Source organism: Pristis pectinata, chromosome 21 (genome assembly GCF_009764475.1).
Source record: "Pristis pectinata isolate sPriPec2 chromosome 21, sPriPec2.1.pri, whole genome shotgun sequence".
Lineage (NCBI taxonomy): Eukaryota > Metazoa > Chordata > Chondrichthyes > Rhinopristiformes > Pristidae > Pristis > Pristis pectinata.
Genome location: NC_067425.1, coordinates 11,396,499 through 11,422,432, shown reverse-complemented (window position 1 = coordinate 11,422,432; position 25,934 = coordinate 11,396,499). Strand labels below are relative to the sequence as shown.

Genomic DNA, 25,934 nt, shown 5'->3' with positions numbered 1-25,934 from the left:
AGCGCTGGAGGAACTCAGCAGGTCAGGCCGCATCCATGGAAGGAAATAGAGTTGACGTTTCGGGCTGAGACCCTTCATCAGGAGTCATATTCCCATAATTTGTTTTCCTGTAATTAATTTTTTGTCATCCTTTGCTGAATTCTAAAATGCTCCCAATCCTTAGGAATCTGAGGAGAGACTGAGTAGGTTAAGCCTATATTCACTGGAGTGTAGAAGGGTGAAAGAAGAAAGGTTATCCACGTTCACTGTTATAAACAGAAAGCCATTATCTGAATGGTGATTCATTGAGAAAAGGGAAGGTGCAACAAGACACAGTTGTTCTTTTACACTAGTCTCTGGAAGCAAGCATTCAGGTGCAGCAAGCAGTTAAGAGGGCAAATGGTATGTTGGCCTTTGCATGAAGATTTAAGTACAGGAGTGAAGCTATATAGGGCCTAGGCGAATCCCCTTCTGGAGTTTTGTGTACAGTTTTGATCTCCTTATCTGAGGAAGGATGTTCTTGCCATAGCAATGAAGCTTTACTAGACTGATTCCAAAGATGGCAGGATTGACACATGAGGAGAGATTGAGTAGGCTAGGCCTATATTCACTGGAGCATGAAAGATTGAAAGGGGATCTCGTACTAACAAGGCCAGGCAGACTGGATATTGGGAGCATGTTCCCTATTGTTGGAGAAGCCAGAACCACAAGTCACATCCTCAGAATGTAGGTAATGCCATTTAGAATCAGATTTATTATCACTGACTTGTATGATGTGAAATTTGTATTTTAGCGGCAGCAGTACAGTGCAAAGACATAAAAATACTATGAATTACAAAAAAATAAATATTACAAAAAAACAGGAGAAATTTCTTTGGCCAGATCGTGGTGGACCTGTAGAATTCTCTACCATAGAATGCAGAAAAATGGGGTGTCTGTCCCAGCAGATGAAACAGTTGTCCCACTGAGCTGTTGCTTGAAGAGCTCCTGCCATAGTGGGAAATCATGTATAGGATGTATTGCATCAGAACTTAGCATAATAGCATTGAAGCTCTGGGAATCGGTGCCTCTGTGTTCGTGATTAGTTGCAAGCAACATTCATTAGGAAATCACTTCTCTGTGGCCCCAAAACCCACTAGCGTGGGTCCCCTGCATGTTAGTGCTATGCATGTTAGAATTTTTAACCCATTATTTTTGGGGTACGGGAAACAAAATGATCATGTTTATCTTTCGTATCTCAAGCTGATATTTAAAATCTCAGTGGATATCACCAAAGAGCATATTTTCTCATTGTTGATGTGGTGGCTCTGGTGAAACCCAACAAGCTCCTGGAGAGGGCATCAGTGATCTCCTGGCCTTATTTAAATTTAAAGGGATGACCATTGGAAGCTGCAGAACTTGTGTAGATGAGTGAGATTGTAATTGGTAAAAAGTTGCATGAGAGACCTTTTTGGCCCTGATAACTGTACCATCTCTGGCGGTGGTGTAAATCCTGCAGGAAATGGAACCAAGAAAAAACAAATGAGGAACAGATCGGTTTACTATACTGTCTTCATACATGTTACTGCTTCCAGATGTTGGTTTCGCTCAGTACAGAGCTTCCTTTGTTGAATTAACTGTGAGGTGACAGTCATCTATTGGCTTTAGAGTGATGAATTAATGACTCTTCTACAAATCCCTATGTCAGGAACAGACAGTAGATTGTTTAGTTCCAACAGGTACTTATACTGGTCCCTTCCTATAATAATTCACAAATACATCATTCTAACATTACAGAAGCTGAAGTTCAATTTAAACTGATGGCAAGCTAATATTTCAGCTGCCTTTTTAAAACAAGCACCATTTCATCTGAATTGGTGATTGACACTGGCAAGCCTCCATTCATTGCCCATTCTTTGATGCATAAATAGTTGCCACAATTGAGTAGACTGCTTGGCCACTGGTATACATTAAGAGTCAACCAACTGGGCAGTTCTCATTCCCCAAAGAACATCATTGAATTCTACAGAGAGTTCAGAAATTTACGGTGGTGTTTGGTGATTTCACTTTGAGAGAAAACTGACTTGGCTGGCATGGTTTTCTTCTGAACAAAAAAAAAATCGGTAGACCTGGGGGGAGGGGGAGGAAGGGAGAAAGACTGATGAGGGTCTGGAATTCGTGGTCTGAGAGTGTGGTCAAAACATGAACCTTAATCACATTTTAAAAGTGCCTGGATGAGCACTTGATGTAGTATATCTACCAGGCCTCAGATGGGTGTGGATAGTACATGGTAAAGAAATAATTGCTTGAGCTTTCAGAACAAAAAAAGGATGTACTTGTGCAGTAAACAGCACATGGGAAGCAGGAATTACTACAAATGGACATGAAAGGAAATGCACAGATGTGTATGTAGCTGCAGTCATCACTCTAAACATACCAGTGGACAGCTAGCTCTATTAAAATTTGTTTTTAAATATTGCTTTATGTTTCAGTTTTTTAAAGAAATTACGAAGATGCTCAGCCATTAAAAGAGCATATTTTAATAGCTTCTAGGATAGCAGTTTTTTTTTGTTAACATATTTATCACATTGACTCCATCAGTAATCTTTGAAAAATGGGCATTTATGTTATACAAATTTTATGTGAAGTGCAAGGAGTATAGCTGCAACCTTCAACAACCTTTCAACAAAAACTAATTATATTTTTAACTGAACTTGCCTGGTTGTTGTCAGTGTTGTGCTGGCTCTGGCACTGTTAATATAGCCAGTGCCTGTGCTCACAGGTCAAAACATCAGAGCTTGTTAGTGCATTCACAAAATGATGAAATTGGATAGCATGCCTGGGTTATAAGGGAACCAGCTATATTATACAAAGCTAAATGTGGTCATGGTACAGCTAATTAATTCTCCAGTGCTTAATATGAAAGCAGCTTTCAGGACAAGAATGGTAAAATTATTCAGCATCAGTCAAGAGATTGAAGGAATGTCTTTTCTTTCCCTCTGCCACTCTCAAGTTATGTTAGAAAAGGCAAGTGCTGGGTCAGTTAGTAACTAGCTAAACACCTGTTAATACTGAGTCTCCCAAAAATGCTAAGAAACAAATTCTCAGTAGAACACAACGGTTTCTGAACAACCAGGACAACATAAATATCAGATCAAAAACTGCATTTGGTAGTCGTCGTATAATCTTCGGTGTAAGGCAAGATAAATATTCTGGAGTTATAATGGAATCATTTAAAAATTTGTTCAGATTTAAATTCAGTAACATTTACAGGAGGGAAAGAATAAGTTAAATGTGGTCATAGCTTGTGACTTGGTTTCTTTTATTTCAATGCATTAAATCGTTATTGGTGCTAAGTTCTTTGTTTTTCTTTTTGGTGTCCTGGAATCGGATGGAGGATATAAATGAGGCGTTGCTTCTGCAAGGAGGTATCCATAGCAGTGGTATTCTCCTATGGTAGACTGATAAGAAATAGCTTAAAGTCCTTATATTTTCAAAGTTCTGGAGTGGACTGAGATTGTGAGGAGCCAAGTGGCGTCATTCGGCAATATTCTTGCAGATCTGTTGGCAGTGGAAAGAGACGTGTTGGAGTGTGGGAATGGAAGTAAAGTGGAACCCACTTCAGTTTAATTCCTAAAAGTCACAAGCAGAAGATTGGAAGGATCACAAACTGAATCATTACAATGCGAGTAGCTGACGTTTTTTATTGTCTGTGACGATTAATGTGTGATTAAAATACATTATTAAACGCTATTAAAGCAAATGCTTTCATTATTTTGTACTTAATCTGTGAATTTGGAGATACATAATTGTAAAAATTAAAAAGCAGAATTGCTTCAAGATTATTTTATATATAAATATTTACACTAGTATGCAGATACAGCCTTTAACTGAATATTTTCTTATAAAGGGGTTTCTCTTGCATGTTGTGGATAATGTGTGGATTGGTTTTAAACAATTTTGCTCAACTCACCTTGCTTGTTTTTCAACTAATATATTTTAGAGGCCAGATTAAATTTAGTTTCCATCATGTTTCAATGAAGCGGTATTTTTTGTGTGAACATGAGAGGGGAGAGAGGAAAATATTCTGGAAACATGTTTTCACCGAGAAGTTCCAAACCAAACACATTTCAACCGTAAGTTTGTAATGACAGATCTTTTGAAGTTGGATTCGGGAGCCATCAAGAATAACATTCACCTTTTTGAGCTTGGCCTATTGTAGATTGTTTTTGTTGTGAATAAGAAGCAGATGCGATCATTGCCATGTGGCGTTCTTGTCACTAATATCATTACTTTTGGAATGGATATGTGGAGACAGTGGGTTAAGGGTGAAGAGAAGTTCATCTGTTGCCCCAGCCATTCTTATCATGACATTTTGCCTCTCGGGAGGACAAATTAACATCTGAGTAATTAATAGGAAATGAAAATATGATATTTGAAACTTTTGCTTATGTATTTTTAAACCCTTTAACTCCCTTGGTGTATTGTGCTGGCAAATCTTCCAGGTATTATCATTTTATTATATCTGTGATTGGGAGGTTGTGTGAGTCACTGTGTACAGCAGATCCTAGTGATAAATTAGACTGAGTTGCACTGAGAGAATATGACCCTACAAATCCCTGCACACAGAAGAGCATTGTGGTAAATCCTAGTGGGAAATGAAAGGGATTGCAGAGATCAGTGGTGGCCAATCTTCCCGAGGAAATCCAAGAGAGTCGTGAGGAGGGATAATCCTCCCATGAAGTTGATATTGTCATCCTCAAGCTTCCTGTGCCTGAATGATCATGTGGGAATTTGCTGAACACAGGAGTACAAAGCCTCTTAGTGAAGTTTGGAACTGTAAGCTGGAAATTTTCAAGTGAATGATTTTTCAATGTCAGCAGGATCATGACAGGCTTCAAGGAAAGGACTTGCATATGGTGCTTTTCCCAACCCCGTTGTCTCATAGTGCTTCATGTCCAGGAGTACTTGAATAGTTATTACAGTAAAGTAAGGAATATGCCAGCCAATTTGTACATAGCTAGTTTCTCCAAAGACCATTAAGTAATTTGGTTGAGGGCTAGAAACTGGCCAGGATCCCTGGGATAATTCTCTTCAACATCATATATAGGCTCAGTTTAACATCTAATCCAGAATGCAGCTGTGGAATGTCAACTTGAATTTTGTGTTCAAATCTATGGGATACCACGTAAACCTACACTCTTCTTATTCAAGTGAGAATGCCTTCCATTGAGCCACAGCAGATGATTGGAACCAAACCTGATCCTTTCTCTACCTGGTGTTTGGACACTTGCATTTATCAAATATACTGAATGCACTTGTGGTTTAACCTAATACTTCCTCTATAATGGACTGCATTATATTTATGAAACAAACTAGAAGGAATCTCAATTTTGAATCAGACTTAGGTTTATTATCACTGATACATGTTGTGAAATTTGTTGTTTTGTGGCAGCAGTACAGTACAAGACATAAAAATTACTATAAAGTTACAAAAATAAATAAATAGTGCAAAAGGGGAATAACGAGGTAGTTGTTAGGCACAGCTCAGACGCCATCGATAAATTCGTTGATGACACCACTGTTGTTGGCAGAATCTCAGATGGCAATGAGGAGGCGTACAGGAGTGAGATAGATCGGCTGGTTGAGTGGTGTCGCAACAACAACCTTGCATCGACGTCAGCAAGACCAAGAAATTGATTGTGGACCTCAGGAAGGGGAAGTCAGGAGAACACACACCAGTATTCATTGAGGGGTCAGCGGTGGAAAGGGTGAGCAGCTTCAAGTTCCTGAGCATCAACATCTCAGAGGATCTATCATGGGTCAACACATTGATGCAATCATGAAGAAGGCATGCCAGCGGCTTTACTTCATTATGAGTTTGAGGAGATTTGGTATGTCATCAAAGATTCTAGCAAATTTATACAGATGTATGGTGGAGAGCATTCTGACTGGTTGCATCACTGCCTGGTATGGAGGCTCCAATGTGCAGGATCAAAAGAGGCTGCAGAGGGTTATAGACTCAGCCAGCTCCATCACAGGCACAACCCTCCCAACCATCAAGGACATTTTCAAGACATAGTTAAAAGTTTCCTCATTTTCATCAATAATTGAATTGTTTCCAGAATGAACAGTATCTAGTGTCATGCAATGTGGCCAAGGAGGTGCCTGTACCTTATTGTCCAAAGACCACCTACTGTATGTAACCCAAGCATTCATTTCCCATGAAAAACAGATGCTGCCTTGTTGTGTACAACTAGTAAAACTGTTGATGAAGCCTTGTATTTGTAAGATTGCAGTGAGTCACGTAAGTTCAAGATGAAATTTAGGAGAAGTCTCTGGTTTCGTTTTGCAATCAGAACTACTCTGAGTTAAACTAGTGGTTTTCACAACACTATAATACGAGTAAAATAATAGCAAGCTACTTAAATGAAGTCGTGGCTGACTAGAGGGATGAGGCTCTTTTCAAAAAAAAAAGTCACTTAACAGCCTGGTTCCTATCCCTAGTAATTCCTGTAAATGTCAAAGGACTGTGAAGAGACATGCCTGCTTAATATGGAGCTGTTGCTTGAAAGCAGTGGAATTATTATAATTTGAAATATTCTTCAATTTTTTACACAGTTTCATTCAAAAATACGATTACCATATCTGCACTCTGATGTGATGATGTTTTACCTTAGCTTAGGAACATTTTGAGGAGGACAGCTGCAGATGTATCTTTCAATTCTTTCATTATACAGTAGATAAAAATTTCAATTTTTTTTGTGATATGCCAGAATTTTGATCTGAATATAAAATTTGTTACAGATTAAAATTATGAAATATAATCTATGTTTATAGTCTTTGGATTTGCTACATACTAATTCTAAAGAAAAAGCACTGGCAGTTTCCTGACACCATAACCTGTATCCCCCTGAAGAGATTTTAGTGTTTTTTTTGTTGTTGCAATCGAATTTACTTTCAACCTTGGAAATGCAGTTCTCGATGTCGTTGATTATACAACAGGCCTTGATGTTCTATTATTTACAGGATATATATTATTATGGTTACATCATACCAATATGCTTTTGCCCCTTAATGAGTTGTAAAATCAGGACACTGATTAATAGAGTGAATTAGAACACTGCCTTTCATTTCCAGTTCTGTTGTTTAGTTTGTGCAATTTGTTGGGATGGAGATCTCATTTTCATGCAAGAAACTACGAAGGATTGCAAAATGAGTTTCATGCAGCTGTATTGAGTGCAATTCACTAGACTGCTCATAATTCTGTGCCGTTTGGCACCAGATTTACTGTCTCATTCAAGAAGCTACAGATGTCTGAATGTATGTCATCTTGAATTTGGAATTAAAGGGGTTTTAGAACAGAGCAGTGATTGGCTGGACTGGTTCATCATGGTTGTAAAGGATAGGATTCAACAGGCAGTATTAACCAGAAACATAAGCATAGATTACATTCAAGCCAAAGTAACATTGGAGCCAAGGTTTACTGAGGCTACATGGTGTGTACAGTTCTTATTTATCAAAGTTTTCCATATCACACAATTAATAAAAGAATGTATTCAGTTATATCTGACCTTCAAATGACTTTATTGGGGTAGTTTTTAAAATTAACTTGTTTATTCATGTTATTGCAAAGAACAAAAAGACAAATTTGGCTTTGTATTCAACCAAGATAAATGTAGCCAATGCAAATGTAATTGTGATATGTGTTCTGAATCTGATACTCTGACTGCTGCACATTGGCTTTCATTTTCAGTGCTGGGTTCAATCCATAAATTAGTATAACAGGGGAGTAGGTCTGTTTTTGTAGGACAAGGTTACTGAAGTTTCCTTTTGATTTATATTTCTTTGCACTCTCATGTAGTTTGTAAGGAGTCTGCCTCTTGGAATGAATCAGGCAGCTTCATTAATTTGTGGAAGAATGGAGGAGCAAAAGGGAAAAGAAAATGAGGTTGGATTGGGTGGCCTTCTGCATTCATTTCATGGCTTGTGACCTGCATTTGGCTCACAGGTGATATTTTGTCCTTTTTAGGAATTGCTGCTGCCTGATTATATTCTATCCAGTTACTTGATTCTAATCAACACAGTGGCAATGATAGAGGGGTGCGGGGGGGGGGGGGGGTGTTGTGGTGGGGAAAAAAACATGTTGGGGGAGGGGATGGAATTAAATTGGATTTAGGTTTGAAAGGAATGTTCAGATGGAGACTTAGAAAAAGAATTCTTTGTCTGTTGGTATTATTCCTTCCCTGGAAAACATGGTGTTTATAATGGCTGGCTCCTTGTAACACCCAGCTATCTAAATTTGGAATTAGATTCCAAGCAACATAGAGTTTATGGCATGCATGAACACAAGAAATTTGATGCTTTTGAAAACCAGAAGGTCAAGAGGTTTGTACCAGTGGATCTTGTATTACAAGGCATAAGAATATGTATTTCATCTTGTGAATAGTTCCACAAAAAAATTGATATGTGCATGTTTCTTAATGCCCAGATGCATGCTAACCATGAAAAGGATTGCTTTATTTTTGTGCTGCAGTCAGAACTGCGTGCCTGGTAATCAGACATTCTTAGGTGTTGGTCATAGCTTGTGGCTGTCTCGCTCCTTTACCTTGAGAATGTGGAAAATCCCACACAGTGGAATGTGTTTCCTGTGCACAGTGAGTAGGCTGGGTCACTGGTCCTGTAGTACTCACTAAGTACTTTTCCACACAGCGAAAGGAGCATTCCTTCCCCAGCAGAAATCAGAGATCAAGGTTGTCATTTTTTTCAAGAAGTAACTTGGTGTCAGAAAGGATTATTTTTCCTAAACTTTCTTTTTCATGAGCGTTTTTACAGATAAATTCAAAGTAATCCAACACACTGCACAAGAAGTTCTGTAATTTTGGGTTTGTTGATTAAAAATCCAAATGCTTCATTGGTTTTCCCTAGGGTAAAGTGTAGGATGGGTGACCTGTCCAGTTCTGTCAATTCGTTACCAGCCAGGTTACGTTAAAGTTGTCCCCTTAAAACCCAAACTTTTTGAATTAGATGCTAGTATGAGTTGCAATTTACAGAGTAGATGCTTGAGAGGCTGGTTCCTCTGGCTAGATTGTCTCATACTAGGGACAGTCTCAGGATAAGTGGCTGGCATTTAGAACTTGCATGAGGAGAAATTCCTTTACTCAGGATTGTGAATTTTTCAACCTCGGAAATCTGTGGATGCGAGGACAAAGAGTATTTTCAAAACTCGAATCAATAGATTGTTGGACACTGAGGGAATGGAGGGATGAAGGGATCAGGCAGAAACCTGAAAATGGGTTGTTTGGCAATTGACTTAGGGAGCCTGGAGGATGCATGGCCTGCCTTTGCTTAAGTTCTCATATATTCTTGTATTCTTAAATAGAATACATTGAAAGTCTCAGGATAAGGGACTGGCTATTTAGGCTGAAATGAGAAGAAGTTCCCTTATTTGGAGATTTGTGAATCTTGAGAATTTTCAGCCTTAGCAGTCTGGATTCTCAGTCATTGAGTATTTTGACATCCCAATGGGTCAAAAATCCTTTCAAATGAATACCAATGCCATGCATGCAAGGTAGATCTTTACAGGGCAGTGCAGTGGTGCAGCAGTTAGTGCTGCTGCTTGTAGCTCCAGGGACTGGGTTCATTTCTGATCACAGATATTGTCTGTTAGAGTTTGCTCATTCCTCCTGTGACTGTGTAGGTATCCTCCTGGTGCTCCTGTTTCCTCTCACACCCCAAAGAAAGTTAGGTTAATTGGCTGCTGCAAATTGCCCTTGGTGTATTTAAGTGACAGAAAGAGTCAAAAGGAGAAGTTGGTGGGCATGTGAGAGAGAATAAGTTGTAGGACTACAGGGGAATAAGACAGAGTGGAATTGGACTGATAAGGTTGCTCTGCTTGGAGCCAGCATGGACTCACAATGGGCTGAAGAACCTTCATCTGTATCATAATATGTGAGTAATCTGTGCTTTAAGCTGCTCTGCAGTAGGATAGTGATGGGGGTGTTATATTTGGTGCCTGGGTTAGGGAGGGGGAAAAAACTAGTCAATTTAATCATTCCTGGTGGTTAGTTTGCATTCTCTTGTGGGTGTGGTCACACTGAACGATGACAGGGTTGGATTATGCAGACGAAAGCCCACCTGCATGGATAGCAGTTTACTAATTCTTACTAACATGGTTCCTGTATGAATAACCAAGATGCCCAATGCAAGGAGAATAACTTCAATGAATGGATTCCTGTGGAGCAGATGAGAAAAAATAAGGAATAAGAACAAACAAAAAGGAGGAAAAGAAGTCAAATGTGTTGGCAGTTCCAGTACATTGTGTGCAGCAGTTTTTCAAAAACTTGTTATTCTTCAGTGACAAAAGGACTATAAACAATTATAGTATAGCCAGAACAGCTACATTTTTGTATGACAGATTCAAGTGCAAATGGTTGTGTGGTCTACGGCATAAGTGTACTGTATAGAATACATTTTACTGAATGCTATTAAGAAGGTAGAGCTGCTTCATGGAAAGTTGAGAGGCAGAAGCAACAGTGGAGATTGTGTATGCTGGCCAGGTCAGATCTGCTGCTGTCTGGTCTACATGAATGTTTAGAGCTTGCTTTTTAAACCATCTATATGAAAGTATTTTAATATCAAACTGCCTCTCAGTATAAGGTAGTGTCCACAAGTAAATATCCAGGTTTAATTCCTTTATGCAGGCACTGTAGAGCCTGGAGCTTGATGAACAGAATATTAATGGAGGAGTTGGTGTAATTTGTACATTAGAACTATAAGGAGGGTTGACATTGAACCAGCCAAGGTTGACTCTGGATTACATCTTTGATAGCAAGGCGTGCATAGAATTGAAAGAACATAAGAAAAGGTCTTGCAACTCGTCTAGCCTGCTTAGCTATTCAATAAAGCTGACCTACAACCTTGTTCATTTTCCCACCAGATCCTGATAACCGATGATGTCTAAAAAAAAATTGTTGATTTCAACCTTGAATATGATCAACAGTTGAGCCTCCACAGGAATTCTAATGATTCACAACTCACTGAGTGAAGAAATTCCTAACAACCCCTACCTACCACCCCATTCCCGTTATCCTGAAACCACGTGCCTACATTGTGTCTTTTGAAAGAGGAAACCAAAAGCACATCAACTTGATGATGGAATCAAAATCAATGCAGAGAGTGGTGATGTGTCATTTGTGAAAGATAACTGAAGTGGCGATGTTAACCACTGCAAGTAGGTGTGCTGCAGCAGCAGCAAGGAGAACTCTCAGAAGCATCAGAACAAAATTGGAACCGTAGAAATAAACCAGTTGGCACACCATTTACCATGCTAAAAAAACGTCCCCATCCAACACTGGTGCTTCATGATTACAATGTGTACCTTCTACAGAATCTACTGCAATGACTTGTCAAGGCCTCTAAATACAGCACACGATTTATGTAATGAGTTTTTAAATTATTTAACAGCAGGAATAATTTTAAATTGATGAAGTTAATTCATTTCATTTCCTTTCAGATCATTCTACATCATTGCTCCAGATCTCAATCTTGCTGCAATTTTTGGGATCATTTCTCTTGCATTGTCACATGTCATATACCAATCCTTCTCTGATGCAAATACAACACTTATGCTATTACAAAACCATTTTCTGACAAATCAAAATCCTTTTTTGTCCATTGGGGTCAGATGTAATCCACACAAGACAACATGGTATGGGTGATTGCATGGTATTTCAGGCACAATTTACTACAAAGGGACTGATGATGAATATGAGATTCTTTGAGATTGTGTGGATGGAATGGTCAAGAAATTGCATACATTATTTTTGGCTGACAGCCGAGACATCCTATGATGAGACTTGTATAGTTCGAGTATGAACTGGGAATAGCTGGGAGAGGCAATTGGATAGCTGGGCGGTGGAATTGGTGACAATATTTTCTGTATCTGCATCCAGTTTCTGTTTATAAGATTTCATTTTCTGTTGTCATGTTTGTCAAACTTTTCTACCATCGTCCTTCATTATCAATTCCTGTGTAGAAATTTATAATAAACACTGCCAATATAAATTTGTCACATTGGAAGTCTCCTCTGTCCAAAGCCACTGGTAGCATCGCAAAGCTTGAGCTTTCTTCTCCAGACTCCTCAGTTTCTACTGCCCATGGACTTCCATGTTCCAGCCAACTCTGCCCTTGTTGCAATTTGCTTTCCTACTGGCCTCTGTATCATCAAATTTGGCTCCGAAATACTTGGTCCTTTTATCTAACTTGTTAATGTAGATTGCAAATAGTTAGGTATCAGCATTAATAATTAGAATCTCTGTTGTACCCTACTAATTACAGGTTGCCAACCTACAAATGGCCCATTTATTCCCCCTCTGTTTTCTTTTAGTTAGCCAATCCTCTATCCATGTGAATATATTACCCCTGATAGCATGAGCTATTACCATGTGATGTAACCTTTTGTGTGTTACCTCACACAATTGTTGGAAATTCAAATACACTAAAGTACTGGTTTCCCTTTACCAACCCTGCTTGTTATGCCCTTAAAAAAAAATCCGATAAATGTGTCAAACAGGATTTCCCTTTCTTAATACCACATTATTTCTGCTTGAAAATATTCCAATTTTTAAATGTACATGTTAATACCTCATTAAAAATGGATTCCAGATTTTCTCAGTGATGTCAGGCGAGCTGTCTTTAGTTTCCTGCCTTTTGCCCCTCCTTCCCTGAATAGGGGCATAATGCTTGTGGTTTTCAAATCTAGTGGGACCTTTCTAAAAATTTAGAGAATTTGGAAAATTCTGACCAAAGCATCTGTTATCTTTGCGATCAGTTCTTTTGTGGACTATCAGGTTCAGGAGACTTGACAGGCTTTAGTCCCAAAATGTGGCCAAATCTCTTTTTCTTTAATGAGTTCCTATCTCTCTGTCTCCAGATTTTCTACTGTTATTCTGGATATTCTACAGTGAAGATGTTCAAAATTTTCACAAAATCTGTCATTTTCTTACTTCCCCTATCTTTTCCTTTGAGGGAGTGACGTTTACCTTAGTTATATTCTTTAGATACTAATAACAGCTCTCACTGTTTTTTGCCAACTGGCTATATATCTCTTGACTGTGTGTATCACGATGGAATAGACATAGAAGTATGTCATTCAGGTCTTCAAACCTATTCCAATATTCATAGTTCCAATTGCCTGCCTTTGTTTCCTATTCCTTGATGTTTTTGCTTAATAAAAATCTGGTGAACTTGGTCTTAATTTGTTTTTTGACCTGGCCTCCATGTTCTTTAGGGATGAACTCCAAATTTTCACTACTCTTTGTGTGGTAGAAATGCATCCTTCTCAGACTAGCATTAATTTTAAATTTAGCCCCTATGTTCCAGATTCCCTACCAAAGGAGATAACATCTTTATATTTATCCGATACGTTTTTATAATTTTAAGAATCTAGATTGATTTTTTTCCCCCTCATTTAAAGTCAAGGATACGTAAATTCAATTAATGAACACGCACATTGCTTCTCCTATTAAGACCTCAGTTTGCACGGTACTTCTTTCAAATTAGTAGAATCATTGCCCACAATACAATGTGATACTGCAAGTTGGATTTGATCAAGACAGCTTGCCAGTGAACTCATAACTTTTCACCCATGTAATCCAAGCAATTTGAGAGAGGTACCTTCATTCCATTAGCGTTTTGGGTTTCTTGTTGTACCTGTGTTCTAGTTTTTAATGATTTGATTGACATGGATACCCAAGTCCATTTTTGCCTCAACAACCAATCTGCAGAAGGAACTCAGTGCGTCAAGCAGCATCTGTGGGAGGTAAGGAATTATAGGAAAGGAAAGGAGGAACATAATTCCTTTCCTTCCGCAAATACTGCTCAACCTGCGGAGTTGCTCCAGATTCCAGCATCTGCAGTCTCATGGGTCTCCATTTTTGCCTCCACAGCTTCTAATTGCCAATCACTGAGAAACTATTCTAATTGCCTTTCAGAAGAAAAGGGACAGCTTTCAGTCAATATGTTGGGGTTTCAGTTGTTCCATAATGAATTTTGTAGCTACCTGAAATCTTGAAAAACGCTGAAAGAGTTCAGTGGATAAGATGAGTGCTATCCTATTCTCACAGAACTGGAAAATTTAATGTTGCCTATTTTGCTGCTGCCATATAGGTAATACTGAATAACGTGGGTAAGCTGTGTAACTGAAGGCTACAGAAGATTTTCAGAGGCAAATTGAAGTTTGTTAGGGTAAGGTAGTAGGAGGATAATGTGACGTAGCAAGACCAAATTGGAACAGGTATAACAAATGGCCTGTTCTTGTGCTGTACAAGATTTGTAGGTGAATTTACACAACCGAGGTAGAGCATAAATTGAATGTCTATTTATCATCCAGCCACATGAAGGCGCAGTTTTGTCTGGCTGAAATTTCATAGGACAGGTCTGAACACTTACTTGTTAAAATGAGTACATAAATTTTGTTGAACTATATTGACTTGAGAGTGTGATTTCTAAAATGGTGGTGTCTGTTTAAAATGTATTGGAAATATCTGGGGTCTTGCATGTTCCTTTCAAGTATTATTATGGCTTTGTGCAGTTTAAACATTATAGTCAGTTATATGTGAAGTTTTGCTTAGGCCCTTAAAATATCAATTGATGACTGTTTAAATGTATTCACTATCAACTGAATTGAGATTTGTTTTACATTTGGTTCCTTATCATCCGGTTGGCTTAATTCTACATCAGAGTTGTGTGAATATAGATTTGGATATCAAGCATGCCATTTTCCCTGGAATCCTTCAATAAACAGCACCTGTCTAATATTCAAGACACAATAGCGTTACTTGTTTTTTTGAATGACAGCCATCTGGGTTTGAGATCTTGCAAATTTGCAGAATTCCACGGCCTACTGCCCTTGGCTGTTGACATTCCAGATCACTGTTCAAAATGTGCAAGTTGGGTATAGTTAAAACCCTAGAATAATTGACTTTCTGTTTCATACGAAAATAGCTGTTAACTTTATCAGTGTTTTCATGGGAAAGTCTATGCAACTACAGGGGGGTAGCAATGGAATATGATATGGTGTCCTTAATATGTAATTACTGGCTTCTGTCCTGTAAAGTGTGTGTGAGTGAGAGGTAACTTTTTCAGGATTAAAAAAAATCTAATAATCTCTGACGACTGTACTGACTGTGTGTTTCAAGTATGGGGTAGAATTGCCTGATAGTTCCAGGATTGAATTCCATGAATGAGCAATAGGAAAAGGAAGAGAATTTTTCCCCCTCAAGTCTGGAAAACAGTGGAAGTCTGACATATGAAGTAGAGGATGACCTTGTTTAGACTGGAAAAGCGCTTCATCCGTTTCTGCTGATCACCATTTCAGCATCATTTATTCCAAAAAGGACTCCTCGGTAATCTTTCCAGGTTCAGACAATATCGGAAGCTGGACTGTCAGTAATTAGACCACAGCAGCAGAATGTAAATAAGATCAAATAAAAATTATTACAGCTAATTAACAACAGAAATTTGAAACTGAGCCACAGGATTTTTATTTGTTACAGATTCAGATCAGTTCAGCAAGAAGAAATTGGAAAATCAAGCAATTATGTTAACCATTTGCGTGCTGAATTTCTAAGCACATATTTTGAAAGATATAATGGTTTATACAAAAATATCAGTGAATTTGAATACTAATGCCTTTTTATTAAATCAAATAATCCCCCTGAATGTGCAGCTGTTTGTATAAATATGGCTGTGCCATATAATTGCCCAAAAATCAGAGTTGCCTGCCAGTAAGATATTTGTCCTTTCTTCTGTCAGAGTGGAGGGATTCAGCTAGAATTTCCCCTGATAACTTTTTCCAGTAGAGTTCCCAGCATTATTGGTAATGCTGTGGCCTGGTGCTGGGAATGGACCGTTCATGTTATGAAAGAAAAGTTGGAGTTATCCTTGGGTGCATGTTTTTATTTTTCCCTGCAACACATTGCTTAGTTTGGCACATTTTGGTTATGATTGGCTTGAGATTCAGAATGGTTCATTTACTTATCTCTTGACCCTTTCTGCTGCACTTCCTAGATCAATCAGTACAAGACCACATGATGTCTCCAAAAAAAAATTTCTTTGTCAGAATTGATTTACTAATTTCATTGTCACTTGCAAAGACTTCAAAGCTCACACACCCACAACATTTACTCTGGCAGTGTTAGACCGTCATAGTGCTTGTAACCTAGTAATGGTGAGATTTTGTTAAAGAAAGGAATTCTTCCAGTTTTGCAAACTTAATAAATTTGATAAAGGAAGCAGTCCTCCTTTCACATAAATGGTTTGAACACATACATTCCTCTCATCTGTAAAATGTGAACCCAGAGCAGGGCGGGAGAGGACAAGCGATGGAGGTCAGGGGATGACCTCACCATGGTAGAAAGCAAACAATTGGCAGCAAGAGAGCGGGGGGTGGTGCAGGCTGGAGTCGGGGTATGTGTGTGTGGTTGGTGGGAATATGTTGGGGGAGGTGGATGGTCAGGGAAAGAAAGGGAGAAAGTGGAAGGAGTGAAGAGGATGGGGTGTGAAGGGAAAGTGGGTAAGTGAAGGGGAGGGAGCTGAGAGGGAGAGTGAGTGAAAGGGAGGGAGTTAATTGCTGCTAAGAGAGGTGTGAGTGAAGGGTGAGTTGCTGAGAGGGAGGGGTTATTGAGGGGGGGACAACTAAGAGGAATGAATGAAGGGGGACTACTGAGAGAGAGGGGTGTGGAAGAGGATTGCTGAGAGGGAGGAGTTGGCTGAAGTGGGTGGGAGCTAAGAGAGGGGAGAGAACAGTGAAGGGTGACTGAAGTGGAAGGGAGAAGCAAGAGTGGTTTGAAGGGGGAGAGAGCAGTGAAATGCGAGGATACTGAGAAGGAGGGATGAGTGAAGGGGAGCTGGCTGATGTGCAGATAATTGAAGGGATGGAGCTAAATGATGGGGAGTAGCGATGGAGACTAACTGAGGACAATTAGGTGGAAGGGTTTGGTGTAGAGCAGGGTAGGAGGGTGCTGATTAAGAGTGTGTGGGCAAGAACATTTGTGTTTGTGTCCGTGTGTGTCCGTGTGCGTGTGCACATGCACTAAGTCTGTGCAGCAGAGCCTGATCTCCAGTCACCTTGGACCCCCTTATCCCCTTGCCATTTAATCAGGACCTCACTTGGTCAAGACCACCTGGTAGTTCATGTGCAAAAGCCACCCTAGGCTAAAAGAATTCATACATAGATATCTTCTTCAGAAGTGGAGTGGAAATAAGTCATCCTCGACCCCAGGGGAATGAAATTGTCACTCTGTTCAGTCTGTAGGATTTCATTCATTTTTGCAGTAACATCAAAAGAAGTATGTCATTGTTTTGAAGCCTTTCATTTTTAACTTCCATCTAATCAAACATAAAGCTCTTGCATCAAACAGAATCTATTGGAATTAATCCCTTGATGAATTGTGTCAACCATGGCTCCTTTGACAGAGGTTGTGGGATCAGGTCCCACTTCAGAAACATCGAAGTTTAGGTTATCACTCCATTGGTGTAATGACAGAGTACTTCATTACCAGTGGTGCAGGCTTTCACATGATAAGATCCCAACTGTGCTCTCAGGTAAAAGCCAAAGGTCTCATAACAGTTCTTTGAAGAAGAGCAGGAACATTACCCCAAGTGTTCTGGCCAATAGTTAGCCCTCGATTACTTTCATTTAAAAGAAAGATCATCTGGCCGTGTTCAAATTTATTCATTTTATTTGTGGGAATGTTCCACATATAATTGGTGCTGCATTACTGTAGTTACTAGTCTTCAAGAAGTACTTCATTGGCTTTAATTTGCTTTGGGGTATCTGGAGATTGTGAAATGTGCTACATAAATGCAAGATTTCCTTTTCCTGTAACTGCAGGCCACAGGCTTTGATCAATTTGTATTATATGTCACACTCTGTATTAAGTGCCGTTCTTGAGCTTACTGGACATTTGGGCTACAAACGTATTATTACAACGTTGCATAGCATGGTTAGAGTTTTAAACTACCACACTGTAGGTTTGAGAGTTGTTGAAGTGGTTTCTGCAAAAAGTGATGGTCCATGAAAATTTAACGAAGGATGAACCACATTGCCTGCCAGTTCTGTTTGGTTTTTACACTAGGGAAAATGAAGTGTGCTGATTGGTTAGTGTATACATCTGAATACACACTTGAGGGAAGGGAGTAGCTTCTAGCCATAAAAAATATTCAACCAAGCAAATAAATTGTAAAGAACTGCTATTTGGTCCGAATAACTTTGGGGAAAAATACTTTCTTTAATATTTGATTTTCAGTTTGAAGCAAAACTATGAATATTTTCATTCTCAAATATTGAATCTCCTGCTAATTTAGGTCTCTTTGATGTTTTAAACTCTTGTTGAATGGCTGCAAAAGCAGTGTTAAGAGGGAAAACCATTGTGTCTTGTCCATGCCTCGTTTGCCTCCATCTCTGTTCAATGCCAGTGTCCTAAACCTTTACTATTCTTCTTATTCAGGCTTTGGAGGAAGCGCAGAAAGCTATTCAACAGCTTTTTGCCAAGATTAAGGACATTAAGGACAAAGCAGAGAAATCAGAACAGATGGTAAGTGTGATGCTGAATGAGATTGTTCTGTTATTTGACCCACAGAGGATTTCAGAAAGATAGCGAATAGGAAAACTTGAGGAGAGAAGTAGCAAGGCAGAAGTTTAAGAATGAGTTTCAAAAGATGCAGTCAAGGGACAGAATGTGAAGAATGACAAAAGTGGGGAACAGGTAGCAGCCCAGAATGTGAAGACCACAAGATGTGGGATAGAGTCTTGTGAATGCAGAGTGACACAGAGTAGTGGAGCATTTTGTACAGTGGGGGAAGGACATTGAATTTATAGTGGAAGCCAGTAGAGGTCAGCATGATTAGGGTAAATGAGAGCAAGTGAAAGGAAAAGGTCTGGATGAATTGCACTTGTGACTGGAAATTGGATTGGACTCACTTAGGTATTCTAAGCATCAGTACAGTAATGCCAGCAGCAATTCTGGTCCCCCTAAGCAATTGCCATATTGGATGGAAATTCTTTGAAAAGAGCTCTATTGTGTTTCTTGCCTCAAAAGAAATGATATCTCTTGAGCTACTAGTTCCTCAACAGGAGATGGATGGAAAGCTTGCAATCACTGAGTTGTTACTGTACTGATCATGGGCAGGTCATAGACTTTCAAGGACCTCTCCCTATGGCAGCAACTGACCGGCTACGTAAAGGGCTGCCCTGAAAGTCTGGGAAAATGAAGCGGAAGTGGTGATCTTCTGTGTGACCTCCTGCCCTTGTGTTGTGAGGCAGAGGTTGCAGCAGATTGTGCTGAGGTGCACAAAATAAAAGACTCTAATTGCAGATGCTGTATGTAATACATCAATTTCAGATCGGAGTCTCATTAATTCCTGTTTTATTGTCGGTCTCCGTGGGTTCTGCTCCCAGTTTTTTTCTTGACTGTCAGATTACAGCTGTCCTCCCGACAAAGGAAGTCCAGATTTGGTTGTTAGGGAGTGAAAGGTGCAGTACTGATTATGACATAATTGCATGCATGTTTAATGTTGTAAAGGTCAGACCTGCTTGCATGGCCTCTAGCGGGAAGTGCATTGTCTAATTGTACAATGGTCATGATTTTACTAACGTGACCTACTCCAGTTAAGAATGACCTTTGCGTGCTTAGCACCTAAAAAAAATTGAGCGCTAATCAATCCAATTTCTAGGCATCAATATGATAAGGAATGATATAGAAGACAGTGAGAAGGTCTGCAGGAAACTGAGTAATGAGGTTGCAAAAGTAGTTTTAAATGTTTTCGTGGTGGATCCAATAGCTCTTGAAAGCAAATAATGCAACAACTTAAGTATGTGAATAAGTATCACATCTCAAATTCAGAATGTTCATATTTGCCATCAAGTTTGTAATTTTAAGAATTCAGATTGCAATGGATAACATTAATGTGATCCATCCCATATTAGCTTGAATAATGCAGATTTAGGAAGTGTGTTCCAGTTGAAGTGACCTTTTCAAACTGTGTCCTTTAGGTCAAGGAAATCACACGGGACATTAAACAGCTTGATCATGCCAAACGCCACCTCACAACTTCCATCACCACACTTAATCACCTGCATATGCTTGCAGGTGGTGTTGACTCCTTGGAGTAAGTAGTCATTTGTACCAGAAGTGTGATATGGTTTCTAGTGCAGCTAGATTTCAAATGTGCATTTGTTCCTAAGGGTATTGGACAAATAATTGATTTTGAAATTGAATTGATCTTGCTGACTCATAGTCACTGTGGAAACAGATACAAAGCAAATGAGGCTGCTAACTAATAATGGGTTCAAAGCAGTCTCCAAACATAGAGAAGGTGGAACTTAGTAGGAACTGGAAATAAATTTACTTCAGTAAACAAGGTTACAGAATAAGAAAACTATACCAGTGTGTGCAAGTCTAATGTTCAAAAGGTCTTTTGCTCCTTTTTTTCTTTCAATATCCCTTAAGAACATACGATCTAATTTTTAAAATCAATATGGAGTATAATCTTGCACCACTCCCCTTCTTCAGGTGGTGATTCCTGCTACCATTGGATTTTGCAGTCCTGGGTTCATTACCTAAGTGGCAGTTTTGCAGATGGGTGCTGCATATTGGCAATTTGTTCAACCTTTACAGATCTGTTTGGTTGAGCTCAACTCTGTTGCCTAAGGCTTCCAAGCATTCCATATTTTTCAGGAGTTCTCAAATATCTAGATTAATTTCTAAGGGTCATGAGGCTAATTGTAGTTGCCCTAATCCTGCCCTGGCAAAGATCAGTGAGTTCAGCAGAGACTGCATAATGGACCTTTTTGGTTTCTATGCACCAACACTTCAATTGGTACTTCCTTCACTTGCCAGTTGAAGTGGTGCAGTAGTCATAATGTATTCATATTGCTGCAATACAGGTGAAAGATGAACATCTTGCTTTGGATTCTATGTGTTCTTAGCTGAACTACATTGTAATTACACATTAATAGACTTCTCCAATAACTGATGCGATGGAAATTGATTGTTGATTTTAATCAAGGTTACACTGCATTGAAATAACTGTCATATGAATCTATTAATCCTCACATATTTGGAATTGTACCCCAATTGTTTGGGAAAATCATTAATTTATCTTTTTGGACAAGGTAGTTATGCTGGTCATAGACCAGAAAGAAATGACTGTTTGCAATATTGTGAAATCATAATCGCCAATAAAGTGCTGAACTCTCAAATGAATATTTTAGAATTTTGTTGAAATCCAGACAGCCAAGGGTTAGTTGAGGAGTTTCATCTCATTTTTGCTGTTAATAAAGTTGAGGAAAAATTGAATATAGTGTTGGTGGCTTTGAGTGCATATTTTATTTCTGCAGGGCTATGACTCGCCGCAGACAGTATGGAGAAGTGGCTAACCTCATGCAAGGGGTGGTAAACGTGTTGGAACATTTTCATAAGTATATGGGCATTCCGCAGATCCGCCAGCTCTCCGAAAGGTAAAGTATCAAAGCTTCTGTTTAACTTGAGGTCACCTTTTAAGTGGTTTCCTTATAGAAGCAAAACAAATCTGGATTTATTTAAAAAAAAATTAGGAACTCTTCTAGTCCAAATTCACGAGTTCTCTCTGATTTTTTTTAAGCAAGCACAATTTGTCTATTTAGTTAGGTATATTTCTGTTGAAATTGGCAACATCTCCTGTATCCTCTTATACCCCTAGTTCAAAAGGATAAATGGAGTAAGCAAATTTGGTTGAACCTTTAGTTACCTATCGTAGATTGGTGTCTGAAGGCAGGCTTTTACATCGACAGGCATGATTGCAACCCTTAACACATGAATGGGTAGTTCAGATGCTGCAGTAGTGAAGTTTGTGTCATTGTTCATTTTGTCCTTGTTTTGTGATGAGCCTGCAGATGTCAAAGACATGACTTTTCAATAGAAGTATTGGGTATTCTGCAGTCATTCTCAGTCTGGTCTGCTGCCCGAACGCAGTGCCCTGCCTGCACTGAACTATCCTGGATATGGAGATTAAGCCAATCTGACTATCTGTATTAGGAGGTGTCCCAGGTGGTGGAATGCATTGAGTCCTTTGAGCAGGGCTCCTGTGTTGGATCCTAAAGCCTTATCCCCACAATACCCTGATTGCCTTTGATGGCTCACTACTGCCAAAACTACTGCAGAACCACTGGCAAAACATAAATGTTCCTGATCGTCAGAGATGTTCAAAAACTGTTCAAGTAGACTTAAGTGATTTTAAAACACAAATAACTATTAAAATGATTGCAGATAAATAAAAAAAACATTAAAATAAAACAGAATAAGTAAATCATTTACCTCACTCAGGGTTTCTCATGGGGTCAGTGACCCCATTCACATGAATAGGGTCATGGTTTCAATGCCAGCCAGCTCTGGCAGAAAGCTCGGGCCTCTTTAGCACCTCATTGTTCAGTGCTCCACTGTTGGCCCCACTAGTTAATCAGCTGATAGAGCAGAAGCTTAGGTACACTGGCTGAAAGTGTGAAATGAACAATGAGCAGAAATAGCCAATGGTTCCTGCAGAACCACTGGCAAAAGGTAAGCCTATCCAATTCCTTTATTCTTGGGATATGTGTGTCAATAGCAAGAGCACCATTTATTTCCCATCCCTTGTAAATGATGGTGGGCTGTTTTCTTGATGGGCTAGTCCCTGTGGTGAATGGCCTCCCACAGTAATGTTTCAAGATTTTGATGCAAGGATAATGAAAAGAGCTGAGAAATATGCTCATGTTAAAGTGGTGCTTGACCTGGAGGGGAGCTTGAAAGTTACAGTGTTCACATACATGTCTATCCTTACCCTCCTAGGGGAGGAGTTGTAGGTTTGGGAAATGCCATTGAAGCAGCTTTGGCAAGCTGCTGAAGTACCTTGTGTGGAAATTGCAGTCTTGGTGCAGTAGTTGTGGAAAGAGTGGATATTTTAAGTTGGTAGATGGACTGTTGATTAAATGAATTTTTTTTAATGTGAGCGCTTTGAGCGAAATTAGAGGAATTCTTTTGTGTATAGAGTGAAAGTCTTGTATTTGCTACACAATAGTAGTTTTCGAATGATATCCTTGGTTTACAAGGTATTACTGTCTGACCTCTTCCTTGTAATCCTGACTTGTCCAGGATATTGTTTTCATGAATTTGGTCTAAATGGAACAAGTTTTCTGTAGATCCAGCAATGCTTGCGAGCAACTTAATCTGCATGCATGAATTTCATTGTGAATAGCCTCTCTAGGAGAGTGTTGACCTTGGTTGAGATTTAAACCTATTCCCATGTCTAGTTCTCGGCCAAATTATGTAAGATGTTTGGCTTTGTGTATATTTGATAGATTGGCGTCACAAGAAAGGGTTTGAGATAGAGTACACATGAATCCTTTGAAACTCGTTCTATTTTTGTGCTATCACACACGACTTCCTTTATGGCTGTTTAAATTGTGATATTTTCCCTTGTCTAGCTCGGATGCTGCAATATGTGCAGTGTGATAACAGCAGTCCTTAAATGTCAGGGTTCTTGTAGCATAGATAAGGAATTTCATTCCCTTTAATGTTAGGCTCAGGGAAGAATGATGCACATTTTGAACAGTTACTGCAAGAAGGAAGAAAGAACATAAATATATTTAGCCCTTTATCACATCTCTCAGGAAGTTTAATCACATAGAATAAATTACTTTGAAGTGCGGTCCAGGTTATTTTGTAGGGTAACATAGTTTCTACACATCCACATCTTACAAGTATCAGTGAAGTAAATGGAAGGTTAAAGTATCTTTGCTGATGGTTATTGTGGATCAAATGTTGATGACGATACCGAGAAAACAGAGCCTTTGTGATGGAAGATCATGGCCTCAAACCCAGCACTTAACATGGTCTACCAGGTAGTAGTGATACCAATTCACGTATGTTCTTCTGACTCTTGGACTGCCTCAGGCATCTCAAGGCATTGCATGATGTGCCAAATTATTTGTTTAAAGATGCCATGTTGCAGATAGGGCTCTAAATAGAGGAGTCATAGATGTTCAATTTGTTGAAAGTACTCTGTACTTTGTAAAGAAGTTCTGCTTTTAATAAAGATTTTCAATTTTTACAAATAGAATTAATCATTTTCAACTTTTGAAGAACATTGGGTTACCCTGGTGTGGTGGACAACATTCCTTCCTCAACCAGCATCAGCAAATTTGTTACTCATTGTTACTGCTGTTAAACATGTACAACTAAGCTGCATGTTTTCCAACAGCAACAGTGAATGCAGCACATGTTGTGCTTTAATATAATTCTCAGAGATTCTCTTGCAGTCCTTTGTATGTTTTCTAATGTATTTTCCTCTTTGTGCCCTATGCCATTTTCATGACAATATTGTTCTCTTCTTGCTCCATCTGTGAAGTTCGCTTTTTGCACTTTATTCCTAATGCTTTACACATCTTTTCTCACTTATGTTGATTTTGCTCTTCTGTTGCTAGCTATGGCAAAGTTTTCTCATTTTGACTTTGTCTCTTACTTGCTATCTTTTCTCTACATTCTGCTACATTACCATCCCCCTCATTTCTTCCGCTGAAAACGGTTTAATAGATTATATCATCTATTCCGTTCTCATTTCCACCTTAAAAGTAACTATAATGTGATTACTAAACAACAGATGTCTTCATACTTCAACATGACTTATTATTTCCTCCTCATTAATTAGAATCAAATCCAGTGCTGTCTTTCCCTTGTGCGTTACCTCATTGCCGCTTAAGGTTCTTTAATTATTTTATTTGTCATTTGGTCTGATTATCAGGATAGAACTTCAAAGGAGCTTTCAGTAATAATCATGTAAAAAATCACAACTATTGAGGCTGTGGCACTTCTCGGAGATCAAGGATAGGAATGTTGGTTTTGGCAGCCCTACAATGTTATGTGTGTCATTTTGTCTTTACACTTTATGAAAAAAATCCACTCCCATATCAATTTTGCCACAGATATGTGAAATGTTTTTGAATTTCTTAACTGTAGATCTTTGTCTGAACACCTGACGTTTTCAATAAATCTCTCTGGGTTTCCTCAGTTATGTTGGCTAACCATTTAAACCTTAATCAACAAGATTTTAATTTCCTGCAAGTAAGGAGATAATCTCCATGTGGTAAATATACTTAAGTTGTAAAACTACTTATAACGTGTTTGAGTTTGATTTCCTGACTCCTATATTAAGGAAATCTCCCATTATTCTCTCTGTCCATCTTTATTTCCTTTCCTCTCCCTTTTATATTTTCTCTTCTGCTCTCTCACTCCACTTGAGTCTTTCTCTTCCCTTCTTTGATCTTTCCTTTTCCCTTGTTCGTTCTTTATACCCTCTCCTCTTGTCAATTCCCCCACCCCTCAACATTCACAGTTTTGACTTCTGCCTGTTTCTTTCCTGGCACCTTGGGACATTGGAATGATTCTAGATTTGTCCTGGAGCCAATTGAAGTGTATTTTGCAATCCAGTTCACTGCTGACTAACCAGGCACAATTTTACTGATCACTAGTTAGATGAAACAAAATATTCACAGCTCTCTGGTTTAAAAGTGTTAGTTAGGATAGAGTATACATTCTCTTAATTTTGATTTTGACTCTCACTATAGTCTTGCCTATCTTATTTTAGTGAGAATCCTTATATCCTTTAGTGCATCCACACTTCTCTAACATTGGACTTCCAGCTCCCTGATAGCTGCTTGTCAGCAACTGTATTCCTGGAATTCTGACCCCAGATCCTTCAACGTTTTACAAAACCTGTAACTTTCCTTTTAAATAACTTTCCTCTAAATTTATTAAGTTTTCCTCTTTTCCTCATGTACTCCAGTCAGTTGCAAAGTGCACTGATGTGATAACATAGTAAATGAGGAGATACTTTGCAGTAGAACTTCATTATTAACCCTTTACAAATGATTTTGAACTAGATGACCTGAGAGTAGAGGCTAA

The 25,934-nt window shown here is 38.9% G+C and overlaps 1 protein-coding gene across 2 annotated transcripts in view; it reads left to right on the top strand.

Moving 5' to 3' along the window:
- Positions 1–25,934, top strand: part of vps53 (VPS53 subunit of GARP complex) — a 184,054-nt gene that overhangs the window by 25,108 nt on the left and 133,012 nt on the right. The window contains exons 5-7 of one of the 2 annotated variants that reach the window (XM_052035456.1): positions 18,471–18,557; positions 20,015–20,130; positions 21,362–21,481. In XM_052035456.1, coding sequence (XP_051891416.1) covers positions 18,471–18,557; positions 20,015–20,130; positions 21,362–21,481 — 323 coding nt within the window. The remainder of the gene's footprint in view (positions 1–18,470; positions 18,558–20,014; positions 20,131–21,361; positions 21,482–25,934) is intronic. The other variant, XM_052035457.1, reaches the window with a different exon arrangement.